Source organism: Mandrillus leucophaeus, unplaced genomic scaffold (genome assembly GCF_000951045.1).
Source record: "Mandrillus leucophaeus isolate KB7577 unplaced genomic scaffold, Mleu.le_1.0 Scaffold425, whole genome shotgun sequence".
NCBI lineage: Eukaryota > Metazoa > Chordata > Mammalia > Primates > Cercopithecidae > Mandrillus > Mandrillus leucophaeus.
The window spans coordinates 248,876-271,046 of record NW_012104532.1 but is presented as its reverse complement, the minus strand read 5'-3'; the positions used below and the strand labels follow the sequence as shown (position 1 = coordinate 271,046).

Below are 22,171 nucleotides of genomic sequence, written 5' to 3'. Positions count from 1 at the left end.
TGGGTAGTTTCATTTAAAGGAATAATGTTTAAGAAGCCAAACCAAAAGTTCATACCTAGTATTGTTTTTTAAAGCCTGCTCACGGCAGATATTTTAATGTAAAATTTAGACTTTCACATTCATAACAGTGCTCTTATTTAATTGCACATATCAATATCACAATATTACACAATTAAAATGTCGAAGATATTAATGCATAAAATTTCTACGAAAGCCTAGACAAACTCATTTCTCCGGAGGCTGAGGTAGGAGGATCACCTAAGCCTGGGAGGTTGAAGCTGCTGTGAGGGGCAACAGAATTTGTCTCAAAAACAAAAATCCTCATTTCTGTTAACTTTTTATGTAGTCAAAAATCAAGACTTCTAGTATTCATATTACTTTAGTCTCATGTGGATTTACACACTAACCTGGTAGAAATGCGACTAAAGACTGCATTGAAGTTGTTGCAGCTGAGAGAAAATAAAACCCCAGAGGCAGAATTCCGAAGTTCAGCTGCATGCTGGTTTCCTTCACGACAGGTGTGAAGAAAATGGCAGATTTCTGGCAGCAACTGTTTGACCAGCATCGTTTCATCTAATCTCATTGTGTCCTTTGGTTGCTAAAATAGAAATAATCACATTATTCTAAAACTTTAATTTGATCTATAAACACTTCTATTATGAAAATTTTCAAACACACAGAACAAAAATAATGAACACCTATATACACACTTCCTAGATTTAACAACTGTTAACATTTTATCATATTTGCTACATCTGTCTAAAGATAGTTTAATAAAGAGGATGGTTCCATCTCTGACCCCATAATCACAATTAAAGTTCAATCCCCCTGCCATCCTTACTAGTTCTCCCATTCCTGTTGCTCTCTTGTTCGTCAAATGAGCCCTTCCCTGGGAATCCCCATTTTGTTGTGAGTTCTACAATTACAGAATCAACTTAACTCATACTGATTGATGAGTGCACTGTGTCATCTGTCTTAACATTTAAGTAAATTCTCGGGTGAGCATTCACACTTGCTTTTGTGCAGACTGACCAAAACAGACACTACTTACTCAAAGTAATTTTATTTTGGTTGAATCTTTTCAAAGTAAGTTATAAATACAATACTTCATCCCATGTGACCTGGCATCTCTTAAAAGTAAGAATTTTCTCTAATGTAACTTCAATACAATTAACACACCAAGGAAAAATAAACAATTCCCTTGTGTCATCTAATACCAAGTCTGAATTCAAATTTCACCACTGCCCCCCAAAATGTCTTTCGTAGCCATTTTTACTCAATAAGGATCCAAAAAAGTTCACCGATTGCAATAGGATGTTTCCTTAGTTTCATTATTCTGTGCAAGGGCATAATCTCAGCTCACTACAACTTCCACCTCCAGGGTTAAAGTGATTCTCCTGCCTCAGCCTCCCGAATAGCTGGGATTACAGGCGCCCGCCACCATGCCCAGCTAATTTTTGTACTTTTAGTAGAGCCGGGGTTTTGCCATGTTGGCCAGGCTGGTCTCAAACTCCTGACCTCAAGTGATCCACCCTCCTTGGCCTCCCAAAGTGCTGGGATTACAGGCATGAGCCACCACCCCCAGCCCATATTCACCACTCTTATTTCCCATGACTTTAAGTGGGTCAGCTGCCTTACAGAATGTTCTATATCCTTGATTTAATTATTTTCCAGTGACATAGATTGATTTGCTCTTCTAGTTACTGTATTGTGTATTTTCTTATTTATTTATTTTTTGAGACGGAGTCTCGCTCTATGGCCCAGGCTGGAGTGCAGTGGCACAATCTTGGCTCACTCCAACCTCTGCCTCCTGGTTTCAAGTGATTCTCCTGCCTCAACTTCCTGAGTAGCTGGGACTACAGACACATGCCACCAAGTCTGGCTAATTTTTGTATTTCTAGCAGATATGGGGTTTCGCCATGTTGGCCAGGCTGGTCTTGGATTCCTGACCTCAAGCGATCCGCCTGTCTCGACCTCCCAAAGTGCTAGGATTCCAGGTGTAAGCCATGGCGCCCAGCCTGTATATTTTCTGTAAGCTAAAATTTAAACCTAATGGTCTGATTAGATTGAGGTTAAACAGTTTAGGGGATTCACTACAGGTTACATTACATCGCACCATGAGCACAAAAAGCGAGGTTGTCCCGCTAATGACACCAAGTTTGATAACTTTGGTGTTAACACTGAAATCTCTACTTTGTAAAGTAAATATATACTTTACAATTAACAATCAATGGATAAGTTATCCTGCAGGTATGCTGTTCCACATTACTATTTCACCTAACAGTCTTGATATCTGTATGTGGATAAGAATTTTAATAACACTGAGCAAGATGGCAAAGAACAAAAATCTGTACAATCGTGTGCTACGCTCAATTCTGTAACTGCAATCCAAGCACTCTCAGATGCAAATAGACTGAAACATAGGGACAATACATAAACAGACTTCATAAAAACCTGTGGGCCAGGCACGGTGGCTCAAGCCTGTAATCCTAGCACTTTGGGAGGCCGAGACGGGAGGATCATGAGGTCAGGAGATCAAGACCATCCTGGCGAACACGGTGAAACCCCGTCTCTACTAAAAAATACAAAAAACTAGCCGGGCGAGGTGGCGGGCGCCTGCAGTCCCAGCTACTCAGGAGGCTGAGGCAGGAGAATAGCGTGAACCTGGGAGGCGGAGCTTGCAGTGAGCTGAGATCCGGCCACTGCACTTCAGCCTGGGCAACAGAGCGAGACTCCGTCTCAAAAAAACAAAAAAACAAAAAAACAAAAACCTGTGAATTCACATTACAATGCCTATTTCTTGTTTATAGACTAACCAAATAATACAGATGTTAACTCTAACATAAAAATCTGAGAAGTATTAAATCTTTTAAATAAGTCATATTCACGGGAACAGAAATACTTAAGATTCCTCAAATTCTACAAAATTTCACTTACAACATATTGGTAAGTATTTTTCTTTCACTTAACTATTCCAACTATGTATATGACAAACATGTACTTGTGAGCTCAGTTCTTCTTAAACTGCCTCAATTTACTTTGATTTAAAACTAAGAATCAAGAAACATCTGTAAAATCATTGAAGGAAATAAAGAAAACAATTGTTCAATAATATAAATAGCATTTTTTAAATCGTAAATGTAATGAAAAAGCGTACACATTTTTCAACAGTAGAGCAGGGCAAGGTAATATACATTTTATGCATTATATAAGTTATACCAGGCCCACTTATTAGCATTTCAATTAGGCTATCTTCAAAGAGTATTAAATCAAACAGAGGCCAATAATATCAGTATCATTCTCCAAAATACATTTATCATTACCTCGCAATTACAAATGTTAATGGAGAAAAGTTGTGAAACTGAACAAGGCAATAAACCACCCCGCACCTCACCATTCAGTCATCGGTGTGGCTGATACACTCGTAATTTGCAGTCAAAGTAATAAGACCACTGGAAAAAACTGATTCAAGAAAAGCTTAAAATTTGCCCACCTTCCCAATTCCATCATTCTATGTAACTTTTTAGCTCTTTCACTCCATTTTACACGAACAATAGCATATCACAAGTTAACAGAAAATACCATGCTAAAACAACTAGCTCACCTTCGATTTTAAGTAGAAAACTTACAAACACTGTCTCCATAATTTTGGAATATGGTCAAGGGTCAATAAGAAAATTTAAAATATTATGCTTAGGGCAGGCACAGTAGTTCACATCTGTAATCCCAGGACTTTGGGAGGCCAAAGTGGGCAGATCACTTGAGGATAGGAGACAAACTAGCCTGACCAACATAGTGGAAACCCCACGGCTACCGAAAATACAAAAAAATCAGCTGGGCATGGTGGTGCATGCCTGTAATCCCAGCTACTCAGGACTCTGAGGCATGAGAATAGCTTGAACCTAGGAAGTGGAGGTTGCAGTGAGCCAAGAGAGTGCCACTGCACTTCAGCCTGTGCCACAGAGTGAGACTCTGTCTCAAAAAATATATATATACACACACTATATATATATTTATAAATATACTGGAAATGTCTATATATACTATATATACACATATATATATACACACAACATGTAGTGTGTGTATATATATAATGTCTGTGTATACATATATATTTTGCTTAGATTTTTTGGCTTATAGCCTTCCCTAAGGATACACAATTGTGTCAATATAATTTTTTTTTTTCAATTCCCTATCCCAGTGCTTCCACCAACACTTCTCAACCACACTATCAGTCCTCATATATTAAGGTCTCTTTCAACTAGTTTTACTATAGCGAACTGCAACATATGTGGAAGAGGGAAGCAATTCTGAATAAAAACAAAATTCTGAATTCTGAGCCAAAGGAAGAGAGAACATAAGAAATGAGTTAATTTCAATACACATGGACTAGGCAGATCATTAAAATGGAGGTATTCAATTTATATATTTATATAAACTCTCACCATGTTCCAGGAAGAATTAAGGATACTGACATATAGAAATACTTTCTTTACACAATAGAAATAGTCTTGAAAAAGTTCAAATTAATTAATGGTTGAAATACACTGTGGTAACAACTTACAGGAAACCAGAGAAATAATTGTTTGGTACTCTCCTCCACATACCTATCACATGTGTGTGTGTCTACATAAAACAAGTGTTCTCAAGGTAGTATCTATCCTTAATAGGTTTAATTTTTAAGTTCTCATTTACATAAATTTGAAAAGTAGAATATCAAAATCATATTCATATAGGAGGAAATACAAGATTACTCTTGGTCTTCTGAATCACATTCTCCAACAACTCTCTGAGAGATCCGTCAAATTAAATAGTGATCTCTTCATAAATATTTTCTAAAAACCTGAGAGACAGATACGTGGCTGAAACATAACATTTTGTAAGTAAACTTAACATCTGTTTAATTTACAAAAGATGAGAGAATTTTCTCACGAAAAATTGTCACCAGGTCAGCTATTATTAACAAAACTCGTATTTATATGTCTTAGACAAAAGTCCGTATGACTGTCCTCTTGATCCACATCTGTACTTTGGTACATAAGATCATTCTCAAGATTGAATTCACAAAGCCTGCCTACTTAAGATCAATTTACTTACCCCAGCAAGACATTTTTCCAGTGTATCCAAAATAATCAACTGAGAGAGATATAAATTTTTTTCAGCAGCTTCTCCAAATATTCTCTAACAGAAAAGATATTCAGAACGTAAAAGTTAGTTTCACTCTCTGCTACCAATCAACACACATCTGAAAAGTGAAAGACTAAAAGATCAACAATAATCTTCTATTTTATCTCCCAGATTATACTATACTTAAATTTATTATTTCTGATTTTATCCTAATCCTCATAAAAACTAAATTCTCAGGCAAACAGAAATGGCATTTATTAAGAGTTTGCCATTAACCTTGTAACAGTAAAAGATGCTGTTTTGGTTCATGTTTTAAAAATACGTAGGATTTAGACACCCATATAGATCTGTACCAGAATCTTGAACTGGGGATTTAACTACACTTTTATGCCAAGAAATAATCAAAGTCTTAATTTTTATAGCAAAAAAATGCTACAGCACCATAGTGAATTTTAAGTACTCACTATCCTCAAAATGAATACTACGTATGTATTAACAAGAGACTATGGTTTTGAAAACTTATTTAATAAGCACTAAATGAAAGCCAATATAACAATGCTGTTTTGTTTTGAAAAAAGGGTCCCAAATATTAAAATATTTCAATCTAACTGGGAACACAGCCATATATTCATATGTGCAAATACTAAACTGTGCCCCACACACTGCAACAGAGGAGCTAAAAAAAATATTAAATGTCTTTAGGTAAATCTCTTTATATATTTATAAATAGTCCTACTTTTGGGGGGAAAATACTAATTTTTTCCATAAAGAAGGTAAACAATTTTCTACACCTCCAGTTTATTAGTTTTGTACGTTTAGAGTATTGTGTAAGCAACTTTCTTAAAAGGAAACACATCAAGGATGATGTGAACAAAAAGTTAAACACCACATGCTCTCACTCATATGTGGAAGCTAAAAAGAGTAAGAAGTAGAAGACAGGACACTAGAGGGAGGAAGGGTAGGATAGGGGGAATCGGGGTGGGTAGAGATTTGTTAAAGGATACAGAAATACAGATTTATAGGAAGAATAAGACTTAGTGTTCTATACTACTGTAGAATGACTACATGAACATTATATAGTTAAGTTTTTTCTTTTTTGAGACGGAGTCTCATTGTCACCCAGGGTGGAGTGCAGTGGCGCATCTTGGCTCACTGCAAGCTCCGCCTCCCGGGTTCACACCATTCTCCTGCCTCAGCCTCCTGAGTAGCTGGGACTATGGGCACATGCCGCCACAACCCGCTAAGGTTTTTTTTTTTTTTTGTAGAGACAGGGTTTCACCGCCCGTCTCAGCCTCCCAAAGTGCTGGGATTACAGGTGTGAGCCACTGCGCCGGCCTATAGTTAACATTACATAGTTTCAAATAACAGGAGAATATTCAATATTTCCAACACAAAGAAATGATAAATGTTGAGATGATGGATATGTTAATTACCCTAGTGGGATCACTATGTATTATATGTGTTGAAACATCAATGTACCCATAAACATGTACAATTACTGTGTATCAATTAAAAAATAAAACAGAACAAGAGAAAAAGTATTTAAAATATGGGAATAAGGCAAAAAGGTAACTTCATGTCTTTTCAATGTCATACTAGAACATTATCTAATAAACCTAAGGAGCATCTCAAAAAAAAGGGAGGGGGAATGATCTTCACAACCTATAACCAGTTGTTTCACAACTCAATACAAACAAATACAAATTGGGATTATAAATGCAGGCTGGGCATGGTGGCTCACACCTGTAATCCCAGCACTTTGGGAGGTCGAGGCAGGCGGATCACCTAAGGTCAGGAGTTTGAGACCAGCCTGGCCAAAATGGTAAAACCTTGTCTCTACTAAAGATACAAAAAAATTAGCCGAGCATGGTGGCGCATGCCTGTAATCCCAGCTACTGGGGAGCCTGAGGCAGCAGAATCACTTTAACTAGGGAGGGGGAGGTTACGGTGAGCCGAGATTGCGCCACTGCACTCCAGCCTGGGTGACAGAATGAGACCCTGTCATTCATTCATTTATTCATTCATTCATTCATAAATAAATAAATGCTAAAGACTGGCAGACAGTTCAGAGTTAATCAAGAAAAATCCAGATCAGTTGCCAGGAACTGAGTATGTTAGTTCGGAACAGCTTAGAATGGAGACAATAGGAATTCAGAGAGAGGAAGGGATCACTTGAGAGACAAAAGATGTTGTATGTTCAAAGGTACAGTGGGAGAACAGTTGGAGTACTCTGAAGTCTAGGAAACGTCGATAGATTTTAGAAAATGGGAAGAAGAAAGAAATGAGCTTTTAACAGTGGAATTATTTGATGAAACGGGTATTTGAGAAAAACTGTTTCAACAACAGGCTAACTACTACAGAATCTGTCACAGGTTACAGAAGGTAGAAAAAACACAGTAATATCTTCATTAAAAAATCAATCCACATTTTAGGACTATGAGATCATATTCTATCATCTACTTAGGGCTGAGACAATCATATGTAAATTGAAATAAGATGCTGAAGAAAAATATGTGTAATAGATTACTGTAGTCACTTCGTGTATGACACAAAAGCTGTATGAAATCCTAATTCAAGAAAAATACTGGAAAAGGAAATATGGTCACAAAGAATAGGAGATGTTTCTAAGGGAAACAATAAATTAAAATGAAAGTTAGTTACTTGTGCTCACTGAATCTAAAACCCAGCTAATTAAAAATTTGAACAAATAAAATAAAAAAGGTTATCTGTGCTTGTAAACAAAATAAGATTAATGGTTATATCCAAAGTCCACAGAAAATCCCTTTCCATACTTCAAAATATACTGTTCTAAACTTTTTAATCAAAAACAAAAGAAAGCAAATTCCCCAAAACACAGTAACCCAAATACTCACCATATTGTTAACATTCTTTAAGATAGCAGTGAGGCCGCTTATAACCAAAGAAAACTTGTATTTGGAAATATTGATTAGACATTCCTTGTTGTGCTCAGTACTGACTTTGGTATGTGTGTTCTGCTGTCCTGTTTTTATTGGAAGCTGAAAAAAAAAGAAAAAAAACATGTTAAGAGCTTATCCTTAAAAATGACTATAAATAACTTACTTCCCATTGAAAATCATGATGTTTTAGGAAAATTGTATCAACCACAGATACCTATATTTGCACCTCAAACTCCAATTTTCAAACTCCAATATATGATACACAGATAACTATATCTGAATTTCAAACTCCAATATATGATAGCATTTATTATAGCAAATCTTAAATTCTTTGGAAACTTTCACTTTTGCAGCTTTCTTTCTGGAAGTCTTAAATCTCTAGCTACAAAATTAAATTCTTCACCCAGCACTATATAAGAAGAAATGATGACTCACAGAAATAGAGCTATTTCCTTGTGGCTAAAAATTATTTCAGAGAATGTCTGCAATAAAATGCATACAACCGTTTCCCTTATCCACTGAACTCAGACATTAAAAGAAAAACAGACCAAGAAAATCTATGTCCTAGACCTCTAGTCAATAATGGCAAACAACTGCTGATTGTTCAGAAGCAAGAACAAACTATAAAACCTGGAAAAAACACAGTAAGACTGACTCAGTAAGATAAGCACCCTCAGCTACACAATTGAAGGGATAAAAGAACACAAGTAGATAAATCCCATGAGAAAAAATATTCTATGAGAAGATCACATTTACATTTCTCTGTGAATGAGTTAAGTTCCACTGTCTAGAAGTTCATCTCTACTCTGCTCAAAAACAGCAAAAGCATCATAGACATACTTACTGTTAATATTAAACCCTGCTAATGCTAACAAAGAAACCTAGCAATGTTCCTCTGTGAAAAAAACAAACCTGAATATAACATTCTCATTTTTAACATAGCACAACTAAAGGTGGAAAGAGACCGAGGGGCATGCCCAAGTTTGCTAAATCAGTTAATAATGGACGATTATCTTGATAGTAAAGAAATACTAAACAGGCTGGGCACGGTGGCTCAGGCCTGTAATCCTAGCACTTTGGGAGGCTGAGGCAGGCAAATCACGAGGTCAGGAGATTGAGACCATCCTGGCCAACATGGTGAAACCCAGACTCTACTAAAAATACAAAAATTAGCTGGGTGTAGTGCCATGCACCTGTAATCCAAGCTATTTGGGAGGCTGAGGCCTGCCAAATTGCTTGAATCCAGGAGGCAGAGATTGCAGTAAGCCGAGATCACGCCACTGCACTCCAGCCTGGTGATAGAGCGAGACTCCATCTCAAAAAAAAAAAAAAAAATACTAAATGAAATGGGGGGGGGGCATTTTTAGAGTGTAAAGGAGTGGGCAGAACAGAAACTACAAAACTTTGTAATGTTAATTATAAAGATTATGGAGGAAAAAAACCTGAAGGGCCAAAAATAGGACTTTCAGAAGACAGCAGGAGCTAAAATGCAGCTTGTGAATCTCCCTAAGTATCCCGTAAAAATCAGAGAAACGGCCAGGTGCAGAGGCTCACATTTGTAATCCCAGAACTTTGGGGAGCCGAGGCAGGCAGATCACTTGAGGTCAAAAGTTCAAGACCAGCCTGGCCAACATGGTGAAACCCTGTCTCTACTAAAAAATACAAAAAATTAGCCAAGCATGGTGGCACACATCTACTAGGGAGGCTGAGGCACGAGAATGGCTTGAACAGCAGGTGGAGGTTGCAGTGAGCTGAGATCACACCACTGTACTCCAGCTTGAGCATCAGAGGCTCTGTCTCAAAAAAAAAAAAAAAATTAGAGAAACTAGAATTCTTCTAGTAAAACCACAAACTGATGAACATCTACATGAAAATGAAGGGACAAGGCCCCTCATTCCCAAACCCAGAGAAGTGAACAAATAGAAACAAACCATTTACAGTTACAAAACTGGTTGGGGACAGGCGCAATGGCTCATGCCTATAATTCCAGCATTTTTTTGAGGCTGAGGCAGGAGGACTGCTTGAGTCCAGGAGTTTAAGATCAGCCTGGGCAACAGAGTGAGACCTCATCTTTACTTTAAAAAAAAAAAAAAAAAAAAAGCTAGTCTTGGTAGTGTGTGCCTGTAATCCAGTTACTCAAGAGGCTGAGGCAGGAGGACTGCCTGAGTCCAGAAAGTTGCAGTGATCTAGCCACTGCACTCCAACCTGGCCAATGGAGTGACATCCTGTCTCTAGAAAACAAAAAACAAAAACACTGGTGTGGTATAAGCATCTATGCAAGAGAAAGCAGGTGGAAGGAGAATGTCTAATGGATCTGACAAGAGGAGATTCCCCAATGTACTACATCCTTAATAAAAAGCACAGCAGCCCAATTTAGGAATATTAGCCAAAACAGAGGGTAGTTATGCTTACTGCAATTTGCAGATGAGTGAAAAAGGCCTATGATAAAGTCTGAAGAGAATGGAGCACATTCAAAACCATCACTGTCTAATAGAATTTGCTGTGGTAATGATACTGCTCTGTATGGGCAATGCCCAATATAATAGCCACTAGTCGTCACATGTAGCTATTAACCACTTGTAACCTAGCTGGCATAGATGAGAAATCAAAAGTTTAAAGTTTATTTAAATTATTATTAAATAAAGTTTATTTAAATTTAGCTTTAAGTAGCCACACATGTATCTGACTGGACAGCACAGTTCTAGCCCACACTGAGAAGAAACTGCTGAGAATAAACTCCAAACCAAAAACACGGGTAAAGGGAGAAAAGGAAAAAGGTCCAAATAAAGATGAAAAACAGAAAGATGAACAAGAGAGTTCTGAAAGAATGAGACCATTTTTTTTTTTTAATTTCATGAAAATAAAAAAAGAATAAGCTCTAGAGCCATAAAGCTACAAAGCTATCCTGGCCTACAAATCTCTCCTACCAATTCAGAAAAATTAATTTCACATAAAAATCAGTCAACAGAAAAGTACTATGATCAAATAATATGTAAAGTTATTATAAGAAAAAAGAATACAAAACAGAAAAACATAATAAGGATCTAAACAACAGAAAATCAAAGTATCCAAAAAGACATATCCACCAAGAGATGAAAACTGTAAATGATTATTTCAAAGTGAGCCAAGAGAAATTAAGAAAAATACAAAAGATGTGGAATAACACAAATAAGAATTACAGATAGAAATAAGTTGGCAGAACTCAAGAAATAATTAGAAGATAAATCATTTCAGAAATGAAGACTAACCAGAAGATACACAAGAATGAATTAACACAGAAGATAATGCTTTAAGAGTAAACGAATGTTGAAAAAAAAAAGGAGGAATAAGGAGGAAAGTTGTAATATAAAAAAGTAATTACATATGAGATAGTAAGGATTTGCAATAAAGTGACAAAAAAGATACAAAAAGAAGATCCAACATACATATAACGGGAATCACCAAAGAAAGAAACCAAACCAATGGAATAAAATGGATAGTAGAAACTAGAATTCAAGAAAACTTTGCTGAAATTATTATCGAAATTTTTAAAAACTTGAAGCCGTATCTTTAATGTGCATACCACACACCTGGAAAAAGTGAGCCAGAATGACCAACACCTGAACATATTTTGAACTTCTGTGAACAAGAAAAAAAAAATCTTTTGAACTTACAGGAAGAGGAAATTATTTATACAAAAAAAAAATTAGACTCTCATCAGACTTTGACAAAATTTTGTCAGAAAACAATAAAGTGAAATAAATGTAAGATATTTAAAGAAAACATAAACCAAGGATTTCATATATAGCCAAACTGAATTCAAATACAGTCAGCCCTCTGAATCCATGAGTTCTCCATCTACGCATCCAAGAAACTGCAGATCAAAAAAAAAATTTAGTATGTCTGTACTGAACATGTACAGACTTTTTGTCATTATTCCCTAAATAACAGTGTATAACAACTATTTACATAGTATTACATTGTATTAGGTATTATAAATAACAACTATTTACATAGTATTACATTGTATTAGGTATTATAAGTAATCAAGGGATGATTTAAAGTACACAGAAAGATATGTGCAGGCTATATGCAAATACCACACCATTTCGTATCAGGGACTTGAGCATCTGCAGATTTCACTGTCCATGGGGGGTCCTGGAACCAATGTCTCAGATACTGAGAGACAATTGTATAGCAATGACAAACTGTTCTAAACTGCAAGAACCCTGGAAATTTTGTTCCCTTTTCCTTTTCCTGGAGGATATACTAGGGCATATGCTTCAGATGACCAAAATATCTCGAGAGACATCCACATTAATAAGAATCATAAATATATTTAGTCATGTGTCACTTAATGATGGGGTATGTTCTGAGAAATGTGTCCTTACATGATTCCACTATCATGTGACATCACAGTGTACTTATACAAACCTAGATAGTATAGCCTGCCACACCCCTAGGCTATATGGTATACAGGGTACAAAACTGTACAGCATGTTACTGTTTTGAATATTCTTGGCAACTTTAACACATAGTGTTTGTATATCTAAACATAGAAAAGGTAAAGATACCGTATTATAATACTAAGGGACTCCCATTACATATGCAGTCCATCATTGACCAAAATGTCATTATGTGGCGCATCATCGTATTTTTTCTTTTTTTTTTTTTTGGAGACAGAGCCTTGCTCTGTCACCCAGGCTGAAGTGCAGTGGCATAATCTCGGCTCACCACAACCTCTGCTTCCCAGGTTCAAGTGATTCCCCTGCCTCAGCCTCCCTAGTAGCTGGGATTACAGGTGTGCACCACCATGCCTGGCTATCTTTTTTGTATTTTTAGTAGGGACGGGGTTTCACCATGTTGGTCAGACTGGTCTTGAACTCCTGACCCCAGGTAATCCACCCGCCTCGGCCTCCCAAAGTGCTGGGATTACAGGCATGAGCCACCGCGCCCAGCTGGAGCATCACTGTATTTTCTAAAAGAACTGAGAATGGTGGTAATAAGGGAGAAAGTATATTAGGTGACTGCTTTATGTACTTGATAATATAGATACAATTATCAAAATTGAGGAGAGGGAGGGTGGTGACAGCATATAAATAGCAGATTACGTTTCTTGTCTTGTTATTAACTGAGAGTAAAATGCTAGGAAAAAAGATGAGAAAAGGAGGTTTCTAGTTCATTTCATTATTGCTCAGAGTAAAAAACCAACACATAATACCCCTCCACCCCAAAAGAGAAGGAAATCAGAATACCATATAAAGGTATTAATATAATGGTAACCACCAGAACAAAAACACAAATTGTACTGGTGGTGTGTGGTGTGTTAACTGTTAAGCTGGGAACTACTTTCCCAGATCCCATTCACTGTATGGTTCTGGGTTAGAGTTGGTCTAAAGGGTAATTTGTACAGGCTGTCTATCCCTAATCCAAAAATCTGAAACCTACAACACTCTAAAATCCAAACTTGTTGATCAACAACATGACTCTCAAAGGGAAATGCTCATTTCAGATTAGGGATGATCATGAGGAGTAAAATGCAAATATTCTAGAACCCAAAAATATCTGAAATCCAAAACACTTCTGGTCCCAAGCATTTCAGATAAGGGATACTCAACCTGTATAAAATTTGTTTGAAATGTGGAAGTGAAGCAACAGCTATTGTTCTGAAGGTTTTCACACTAAGATACAATGAGAGACAGATACAGAGCACCCAGAAAGTTCCAGCTTTTACTCTCTTTCACTCTACGTCCAGCTCTTTCTTTGGACCAGTGGTCACTTTGCTGACCAATACTAGCCCAAACCTACCACCAGATGCTTGGGTGCAAACCTACAGGGCTTTGTAAGACAAACCTTACATGGCAAGAGTGTCCCACAGTGCCCTCTTCAAGCTCCTCCTTCATAATCTCACTTCAGTGGCTGGATATACTTAACTTCTCAGATTTCCCAAACCCCTCCAACTTATCTATCCATTGTCATTGATTTGGACGATCTGGTTAGTGGACTCCCCTGATCCTCCAATTCCCCATTCTAGATACTCACCTCACTTAATCCCCTCAAAACTGTATACAATCTAATTTCTACAATAAATTCCTTATCATTACACAGTCTGAATGCTGGTTTGAATAAATCTTTCTAAATACAAAAATATACGTTGAGGCCAAGGCACACAATTGAAACCAGCCTGGCCAACATCGTGAAACTCCATCTCTACCAAAATACAAAAAAATTAGCCGGTGCACACCTACAGTCCCAGCTACTTGGGAGGCTGAGGCATGATAACTGCTTCAACCCAGGGGGCAGAGATTGCAGTGAGCTAAGCCCCACTGCACTCCAGCCTGGGCAACAGAGCAAGACTCTGTCTCCAAAAGTGTGTGTGTGTGTGTGTGTGTACGTGTATATATGTGTATATATTTATATATGCTGAAAGAGCAAAGAGCATGAACACAGTGACACTTAAATAAAAGGCATGTATAAAATTAAATGTAATGTAAAACCAAAAAATGAATCAAAATTCATTAAATGATAGAATAATCTCCAGGATATATCTTAAGTTAAAAAAAAAACAAGATGGAGAAAATATACACAATATGTTCCATTCATCTAAGAAGAGGGAGGAGATAGAAATATATGTTTCTTATATTAAGAAACAAAACAAAACAGCAGAAGAATGAAATGCTCAAAAAAGTTAGTGGTTGCCTTTAGGAAATGAAAAGAAATAAAGTAGAAGTGACAAGGATAGAATCCATATTCTATATGGAATACATATTGTTTTTGTAGATTTCATTTTAGAACTATGCAACTTACATAAACATAAAATTAAAATTTTAAGAAGTCTAGAAATCAAAAATGAACAAATGAACTGAAATCTGTATCTAATTCTTTAATGGTATAATCATAAAGAAAGGAACTAAATAATTCTGTGGTATTTTAATTCCATCACTCCTAGTGTCTCTAAAAACCCAAGACTTTCAGCATGGGAAATAAAAGTAATGGTAAAGTAAAGCACCTGTAGTCTTGAATTTTAAATAGAAGTATCTATATGAAGTCAAGATATTTTATTTTGTATTTTAAAACATATACTTCTACTTCTGTCGACTGAAAATGCCTAGAAAAAATGACCAATCCCATAGTAATGACTAATGACCAATCCCATAGTAATCCTCACTCAGTTGTAATCCTGAACTACCATTTCCCAGTAAAAGGAATCTGAACTCCTTTAGGAAATGGCTGCTTTTATGTCTGGAGGTAAAAACACACACATATACACACACACACACACACAAAGGACATAATGACCCTGAAACATCTTGTCATACCAGACAGCAGCACTGACTAATAAGGGTCAAGTCAAAAATGGTTAGGAATGAATTTTAAAGAGGTCCCCACTGGCCAAAAGTATAATAATTTGAACATTGTTAAGGATAGCAATTTACTGAAACATATTAAATATATTTAAATCCATACTACTGTTTCCATGTAGGACAGAGTAATTTACTGCAAAACAATAGCTCCCACCACAAACTTAATTTCTAACAAAAGATGAAATATAAAAATCATCTGTTTGAAGAATTCAGAGAGCTACTGAAGGAATAGGGATTAGTAACACTAAGATTCCAAAAAGAGTGAACTATAATGAGATAAGGGGATCTTCTGCAGCTGCTTTTCCCCTGGGACATTTGCAGATTCTGGTCAGGAAAAGAGATTGAGAAATAAGGCTTTTTTTCCCCAGGCAATATATCTCTATTGGAAGAAGAAACCATCAGAGACTCTGGTGTTCACTGAGAGCTAGATTGGCAAAACCGAAGACGTGAGGGAATCTCAAATGCCCCCATGAGTGGAAGAGTGTAAAAAGGCTAAACTAAAAACTTCTGAAAAGCAGAATTTGAAAGCCTTGCAGCTTCAAGACGACTTTAAAAGAGTTCAGAATCTGCTAGTGGAGACCTTAGTAAATACAGTTCTCAGTGATAAGCCCTGGAAGGCTGTGTCTTCTACAAACAGGAGCGCATTACAGCAACTGGAAACCTTGGTGAGCTACTAGTAGGTAACTCAGCACTTACCTTGGAAACTGGCATTATCTGCTCAAATTGGCATTATCTGTTAAAAGTGAACACACACACACACATTCAGCAATTTCACTAGATATATATACCCAACAGAAATGTATATATGTTCACCAAAAGACAGGTATAACAATGTTTTATAGCAGCATGTTTTATAATTTCCAATAACTGGAACAATCCAAATGTCAATAGCATAAATGGTTTATAAAAACTGGTATAGTCATACCATGAAAAAATACACTATAACTGTGAGCTTAATTTCACAAATACAATACTGACAGAAGTCAGAACAAGATATACTGTATGATGTTACATAAATTTCAAAACCATGCTAAATTCATCCCATGATTTCAGAAGTCAGGATAGATCCCTGGAAGACAGTGACTGAAAGGAAACACGAGGAGGACTTCTAGATTCACAGCATTGTTTTATTTCTTGATCTGGATACTGTTTACACTGGTGTGTTTACTTTGTGAACATTTAACTGAACTGTGTATTTACAATTTGTGCCCTTTTCTATACACATAACAGAAAGTTTGCTAAATATATGCTTAAATCCATGAATGCATAATGATAATAAAAAACAAAAACAAATTGGCCATTTGGTGGATACAAAGAAATCGTGGTAGACCCTGAGGTGCTACCCAGTTCCTCCTTCAAAAAAGGACTTGCCTTAAATGCTGGGAGTGCTATCAGTCAGCCCCTTCAGGGAATGCCTCACCTACAGGCAACAACCCTGTTCAAGGTCATACCCTTCCCAAGATAACCCACATCCAAGGACTAATTGATATGGCAATATAAAGGCCTGGACACCTCAGCCACCGCAATTCTGGGCAACTCAGAAGCGCCATTCTTGCCCCAGGCTCCCATTCTCCCTCCAGGCTCCCAGTGGGGGTTGGCCAAAGCTGGTGTTGGGCCTGCACTGCATTTGCCCAGTGCTCCTCACTCCCAGCTGTTGATTTCAAAGAAAAAAAGATAACAACAAAAAAGCTGATTAACTTCCAATTGAAGACTAAGTTTGAAAGCTAGAGAACCTCTGAAAACAGAGACTCTCCTCTCCTGCAGCAAGAGGGCAGAGAGACCTAAGGACCAGAACCAGCACTTAATTATCGCTCATTTATTATACTTCTATATCTCAGAGATATACAGGTTGGATGGATGGATGGATGGACGGAAGGACTGACAGACGGACAGACAGATAGATAGATTAGGTATCTAAATCTATATGTGTGGAGCTTCAAAGGTTGAACTCCCAAAGGCAGCAGGTCACCTACGCCCAGATCAGGGACCCGGCTGGGAAAGAACAAGATTCTGACACATGGAATGGAAACATCTGGGTTGGTGCTCCCAAAAATCTTGTCTCCCCAGATTCCTGAACCTTCTGCCAACAACCAGTGAGCCTGGAAGAGAACACCAAGCCTCAGATAAGATTGAGACCCCAACCAAAACCTTGATTTCAGCCTGGTGAGAACCCAGCTAAGCAATGCCCTGACTCCTGACCCACAGAAACTGTAAGATAGTAACTTTGTGAGTTTTAGGCTACTGTTTGTGGTAGTTTGTTACACGGCAATAGAAAACTAGAACAACTACCAAACCTGAATCTATAATGTAAACTCTTGTGAGCTTCAGATGTGTTATCCAAATGTCCATTTGGTTTCTCCACATGGATAACTTGTAGGCACTTCAAACTCAACATTTCCAAAGCTTAATTCATAATCTTCCTACTATGTTTCCTGTCTTAGTAAATAATACCACAATCTCCAGTGTCAGCAACACCATATGGAACAGAAGAACTGCCCAGTTGAACCTGTTCTCTCAGATGTCCATGTTGGACATCTGAGAATCTTCATGATAATTTGTTCCCTTTACTTCATCTCCCTTTAGTCAGAGGAATTTTAAAAATATATTTTGGCCTCCACCTTTACTCATTTCTCAACTTGCTCAGAAGCCAGGTAGGGAAGGAAGAAAAGTGGTACTCAGATCTCCCAGGCTCCTACTAACAGCACCAAATCCTATGACAGAGAAAAAAAAAAAAATCAAGATTAAGGAGTTCTAAGTAACCAAGAATCTGTCTCTTATACACATCTAGATGTGTATAAGAGACAGCTTATAGAAAGCTCCATATGGCCTCTCTGAGAGGGTGACATTTGAGCAGAGACCTAAAAGTAGAAAAAAAAAAAAAAAAAAAAAAAAAAGGGAAGACCAGCCATGGGATTAGTGGTTGACACCTCTATACCCAACACTTCGGGAACCCGAGGCAGGCGGATCACATGAGGTCAGGAATTTGAGGCCAGCCTGGCCAACATGGGGAAACCTCGTGAAACCAAAAAATACAAAACTTAGCCAGGCATGGTGGTACATGCTTGCAGTCCCAGCTACTCAGGAGGCTGAGGTGGGAGAATTGCTTTAAACCAGGAGACAGAGGTTGCAGTGAGCCAAGATCACACCACTGCACTCCAGCCTGGGCAACAGAGTGAGACTCTGTCTCAAAATAAATGAATGAATGAATGAATGAATGAATGAATGAATGAGAATGGGAAGACCCATGCAAAGATCTAAAGAAGAGCATTCACGGCAGTAGTTGCAAGTAAAATGGATCCGATGTTGGGTGTGCCATGTTCAAAGCCTACCAAGAGGGCCAATATGGTTAACCCAAAGGCAACAAAAGAGGAAAATCTAGGGGATGTGGTCAGAGATTCAAGAAGCAGGAGTCAGATCATGAAAAGCCTTATAGGCCATTTTAAGAACTTTGAATTTATTTTGAATTTGATGATGTCGCAGATTATATTTTCCAACTGTCAAGTATCTCTCATCCCACTTGCTTTCCTGAAATAAGACTTTGCCACTCCCTCATTAGGAAGAGAAATTTATTTTTCTACCTCCTTTCATCTAGCAGGTCCCAGTGACTATTCCGACCAATAAAATACGGCTGAAAGGCACACTGTGTAGTTCAGGCCACAGCCCTTAATTGGTCTGACAGTTTTCATTTCCCTCTTCCTAGAAGTCAGCTGCCATGTAAAAAATGGGACTACTCTGAGATCAGCATGCTGTGAGAAGCCGAGGCCACACACAAAGATTCTGAAGAATGGGACACCATTCTGGAGAGAGAGGCCAAGAAGCACTGACGAGCCAGACATGTGACTGAAGAAGCCATAATGGAAGGAATTCTCCAGTGTCAGCAACACCATATGGAACAGAAGAACTGCCCAGCTGAACATGTCATGAATTCCTCCACCCCAAAAATTGTGAGCACAATAAAATGGTTGTTTTTAGGCTACAAGGCTTTGGAGTAGCTTATTATACAGCAATAGATAACCAAAAGACAGGGGAAGAAGGCACTGAAGGAATTTAAGCAAAGGAATGACATAATCCGATTTATGTTTTTAAAAGGACCCTCTTGTTGCTCCATGTTAGAAAACAGTCTTACTCAAGGGAGGATGGTAGCTCAGTTAAGCTAGTAAGAACAGAAGAGAAAGTAGTGAGACGTTATAATAGATTTAGAAGGGGGATGCTTATTTAAAACGGTAAGCTGATTCTGAAGTTAATTTAGAAGAATAAACTTGTGAGAATATCTAAGAAATTTTTGAAAAACAAGAACAAGGCCAGGCGCGGTAGCTCAGGTCTATAATCTCAGCACTTTGGGTGGCTGAGGAGGGCAGATCACGAGGTCAGGAGATCAAGACTATCCCGACTAATACGGTGAAACCCCGTCTCTACTAAAAATACAAAAAAAATTAGCCGGGCGTGGTGGTGGGTGCCTGTAGTCCCAGCTACTCAAGAGGCTGAGGCAGGAGAATGGCGTGAACCCGGGAGGCGGAGCTTGCAGTGAGCCGAGATCGTGCCACTGTACTCTAGCCTGGGCGACAGAGCAAGACTCCGTCTCAAAAAACAAAACAAAGCAAAAAAAGAAAAACACGAACAAGAGACATGACCAAGTACTGAAATATACTGTTAAGCTCTTATAACACAACCTGTACAAAAGTATAAATTAATTTCAGTCACAGAAAAGATACTCCTATTTACACAGAAATTTAATATAATAAAGGTGGTTTTTCAAATCAATGGTAAAGAATGGATTAGTCAACACAATGATGCCACATCAAAAAGACAAGACTAATTCACACCAAATTTTAAAATATATGGGCGCTGCCAGGTGTGGTAGCTCATGCCTGTAAAACCAGCACTTTGGGGAGGCTGAGGAAGGAGGATCACTTGAGCCCAGGAGTTTCGGACCAGCCTGGGCAAAAAAGTGAGACCCTGTTTCTACAAAAAAAAAAAGCATTTAAAAATTGGCTGGGGGTGGTGGTATGCTCCGGGAGTCCCAGCTACTTGGGAGGCTGAGGTGGGAGGATATCTTGAGCCCGGGAGGTTGAGGCTGCAGTGAGCCGTAATTGCACCACAGCACTCCAGCTTGGGCGACAGAACGAGACCTGTCTCAAAGAGCGTGTGTACGTACGTTCGTGCGTGTGTGTATGTGATTAAGAAAAAACAAAGCCATAAAACTATTAGGACAAATACTAAAGAATAATTTAATAATACTGGAGTGAGAAAGATTTTCCTAAGCAAGACAAACACACAGCACCTATAATAAAAACAATGATATTTGCCTACAAGAAAATGTATAAATTCTATAACAAAAAGACACTGCTAATAAAGAAACAAACAGGAGGTAAAAGAATGTACAATTAGCTACCAAAAAGTTTACATAACTAATAGATAAGGTTGTCTTGTCTATTAATAAGAATATTTATTGGAAAAACTTCAAGAAATAAGGGGCAATGCAAAGATAAGTGATCGGTAAATATATAAAAATATGACCATCTCATTAATAATTTTTTTTTTTTGAGACAGAGTCTCACTCTGTTGCCCAGGCTGGAGTGCAGTGGCGTGCTCTTGGCTCACTGCAAGCTCCGCCTCCCAGGTTCACGACATTCTCCTGCCTCAGCCTCCCAAGTAGCTGGAACTACAGACGCCCGCCACCACACCTGGCTAATTTTTTGTATTTTTAGTAGAGACCGCATTTCACCGTGTTAGCCAGGATGGTCTCGATATCCTGACCTCGTGATCCGCCCACCTTAGCCTCCCAAAGTGCTGGGATTACAGACATGAGCCACTGCACTCGGCCTCATTAATAATTTTTAAAGTGCAAAATGAAATTAGACCACATTTGTAACCACATTTTTCACAAAAAAGGTAATACTGGAACACACATAAGAAAATAATTATGCCTAGAATGAGGAGGAAAAAACCTACAGCCAAATTAAAAATATGAAGTCATTGTATTTGAGAGGTAAGAATAAGATGATTTCTAAAAATTTTTACTTTTATGAGTTTCTCTTCAATTAGATACATTACTTTCACACAACTGGGGAAAACCCCTTTTTAAAAACATTTCTTGCTATATTATAGAAATCTTTGGGTATAATGGAAGAAATGTAAAGCTAAACTGCACAAAGAAATATAATTATCATCTCTATTAACAAACTATCAGCAACTTAAGATATAAGATTTCAAGAAACAAGAGGATTTAGCAAAAGAAGGCATAACATTAAGCAAAGCACTCTGTGAACAATGGTTAATTTGTTTCTAGTTTCACTTAGAAAATTCTTCAAAAGGTCACAGGCTAAAATTTTTGCCCCTGTGTACATTCTACTCATTTTCTAAAAGGCCCCTTAGACCATAATGGGGGTGGGGTTTACATTAAAATTCACATAAGTTTTCATCTAAATGAGAGAAAAAACAAAGAAAATAACCATGCTAGGGGGAAAGTGCCCAGTACATCAGCTCTAGACACCAGGTAACAAACATAAACCAGGAAGAAGCCCACACGACACGGAATTAAGTCCTCCTCCCAATAATCAGGGGAGTGAACTTGGAAGCACATCATTTCCTGCCCCAGTAAAGCTTTCAGATGATATAGCCCCAGCCAATGGCTTGACTGCAACCTCAAGAGACTCTGCTCCACAGGCATCTAGCTAAGGTACTCCTATCCTTCCTGACCCATAGAAACTGTGGGATAATAAATGTCTGTTGTTTTAAACTGCTAAGTTTTCTAGTAATGTGTTTTGCAGCAATAGATAA

The 22,171-nt window shown here is 37.8% G+C and overlaps 1 protein-coding gene across 2 annotated transcripts in view; it reads right to left on the bottom strand.

The window, feature by feature from the left end:
- The window catches only part of NF1 (neurofibromin 1), a 301,105-nt gene that overhangs the window by 214,946 nt on the left and 63,988 nt on the right, over positions 1-22,171 (bottom strand). For both annotated transcript variants that reach the window (XM_011993097.1, XM_011993098.1), the window contains exons 2-4: positions 8,004-8,147; positions 5,101-5,184; positions 408-598 (exon numbers count right to left, since the gene is read on the bottom strand). In XM_011993097.1, coding sequence (XP_011848487.1) covers positions 408-598; positions 5,101-5,184; positions 8,004-8,147 — 419 coding nt within the window. The remainder of the gene's footprint in view (positions 1-407; positions 599-5,100; positions 5,185-8,003; positions 8,148-22,171) is intronic.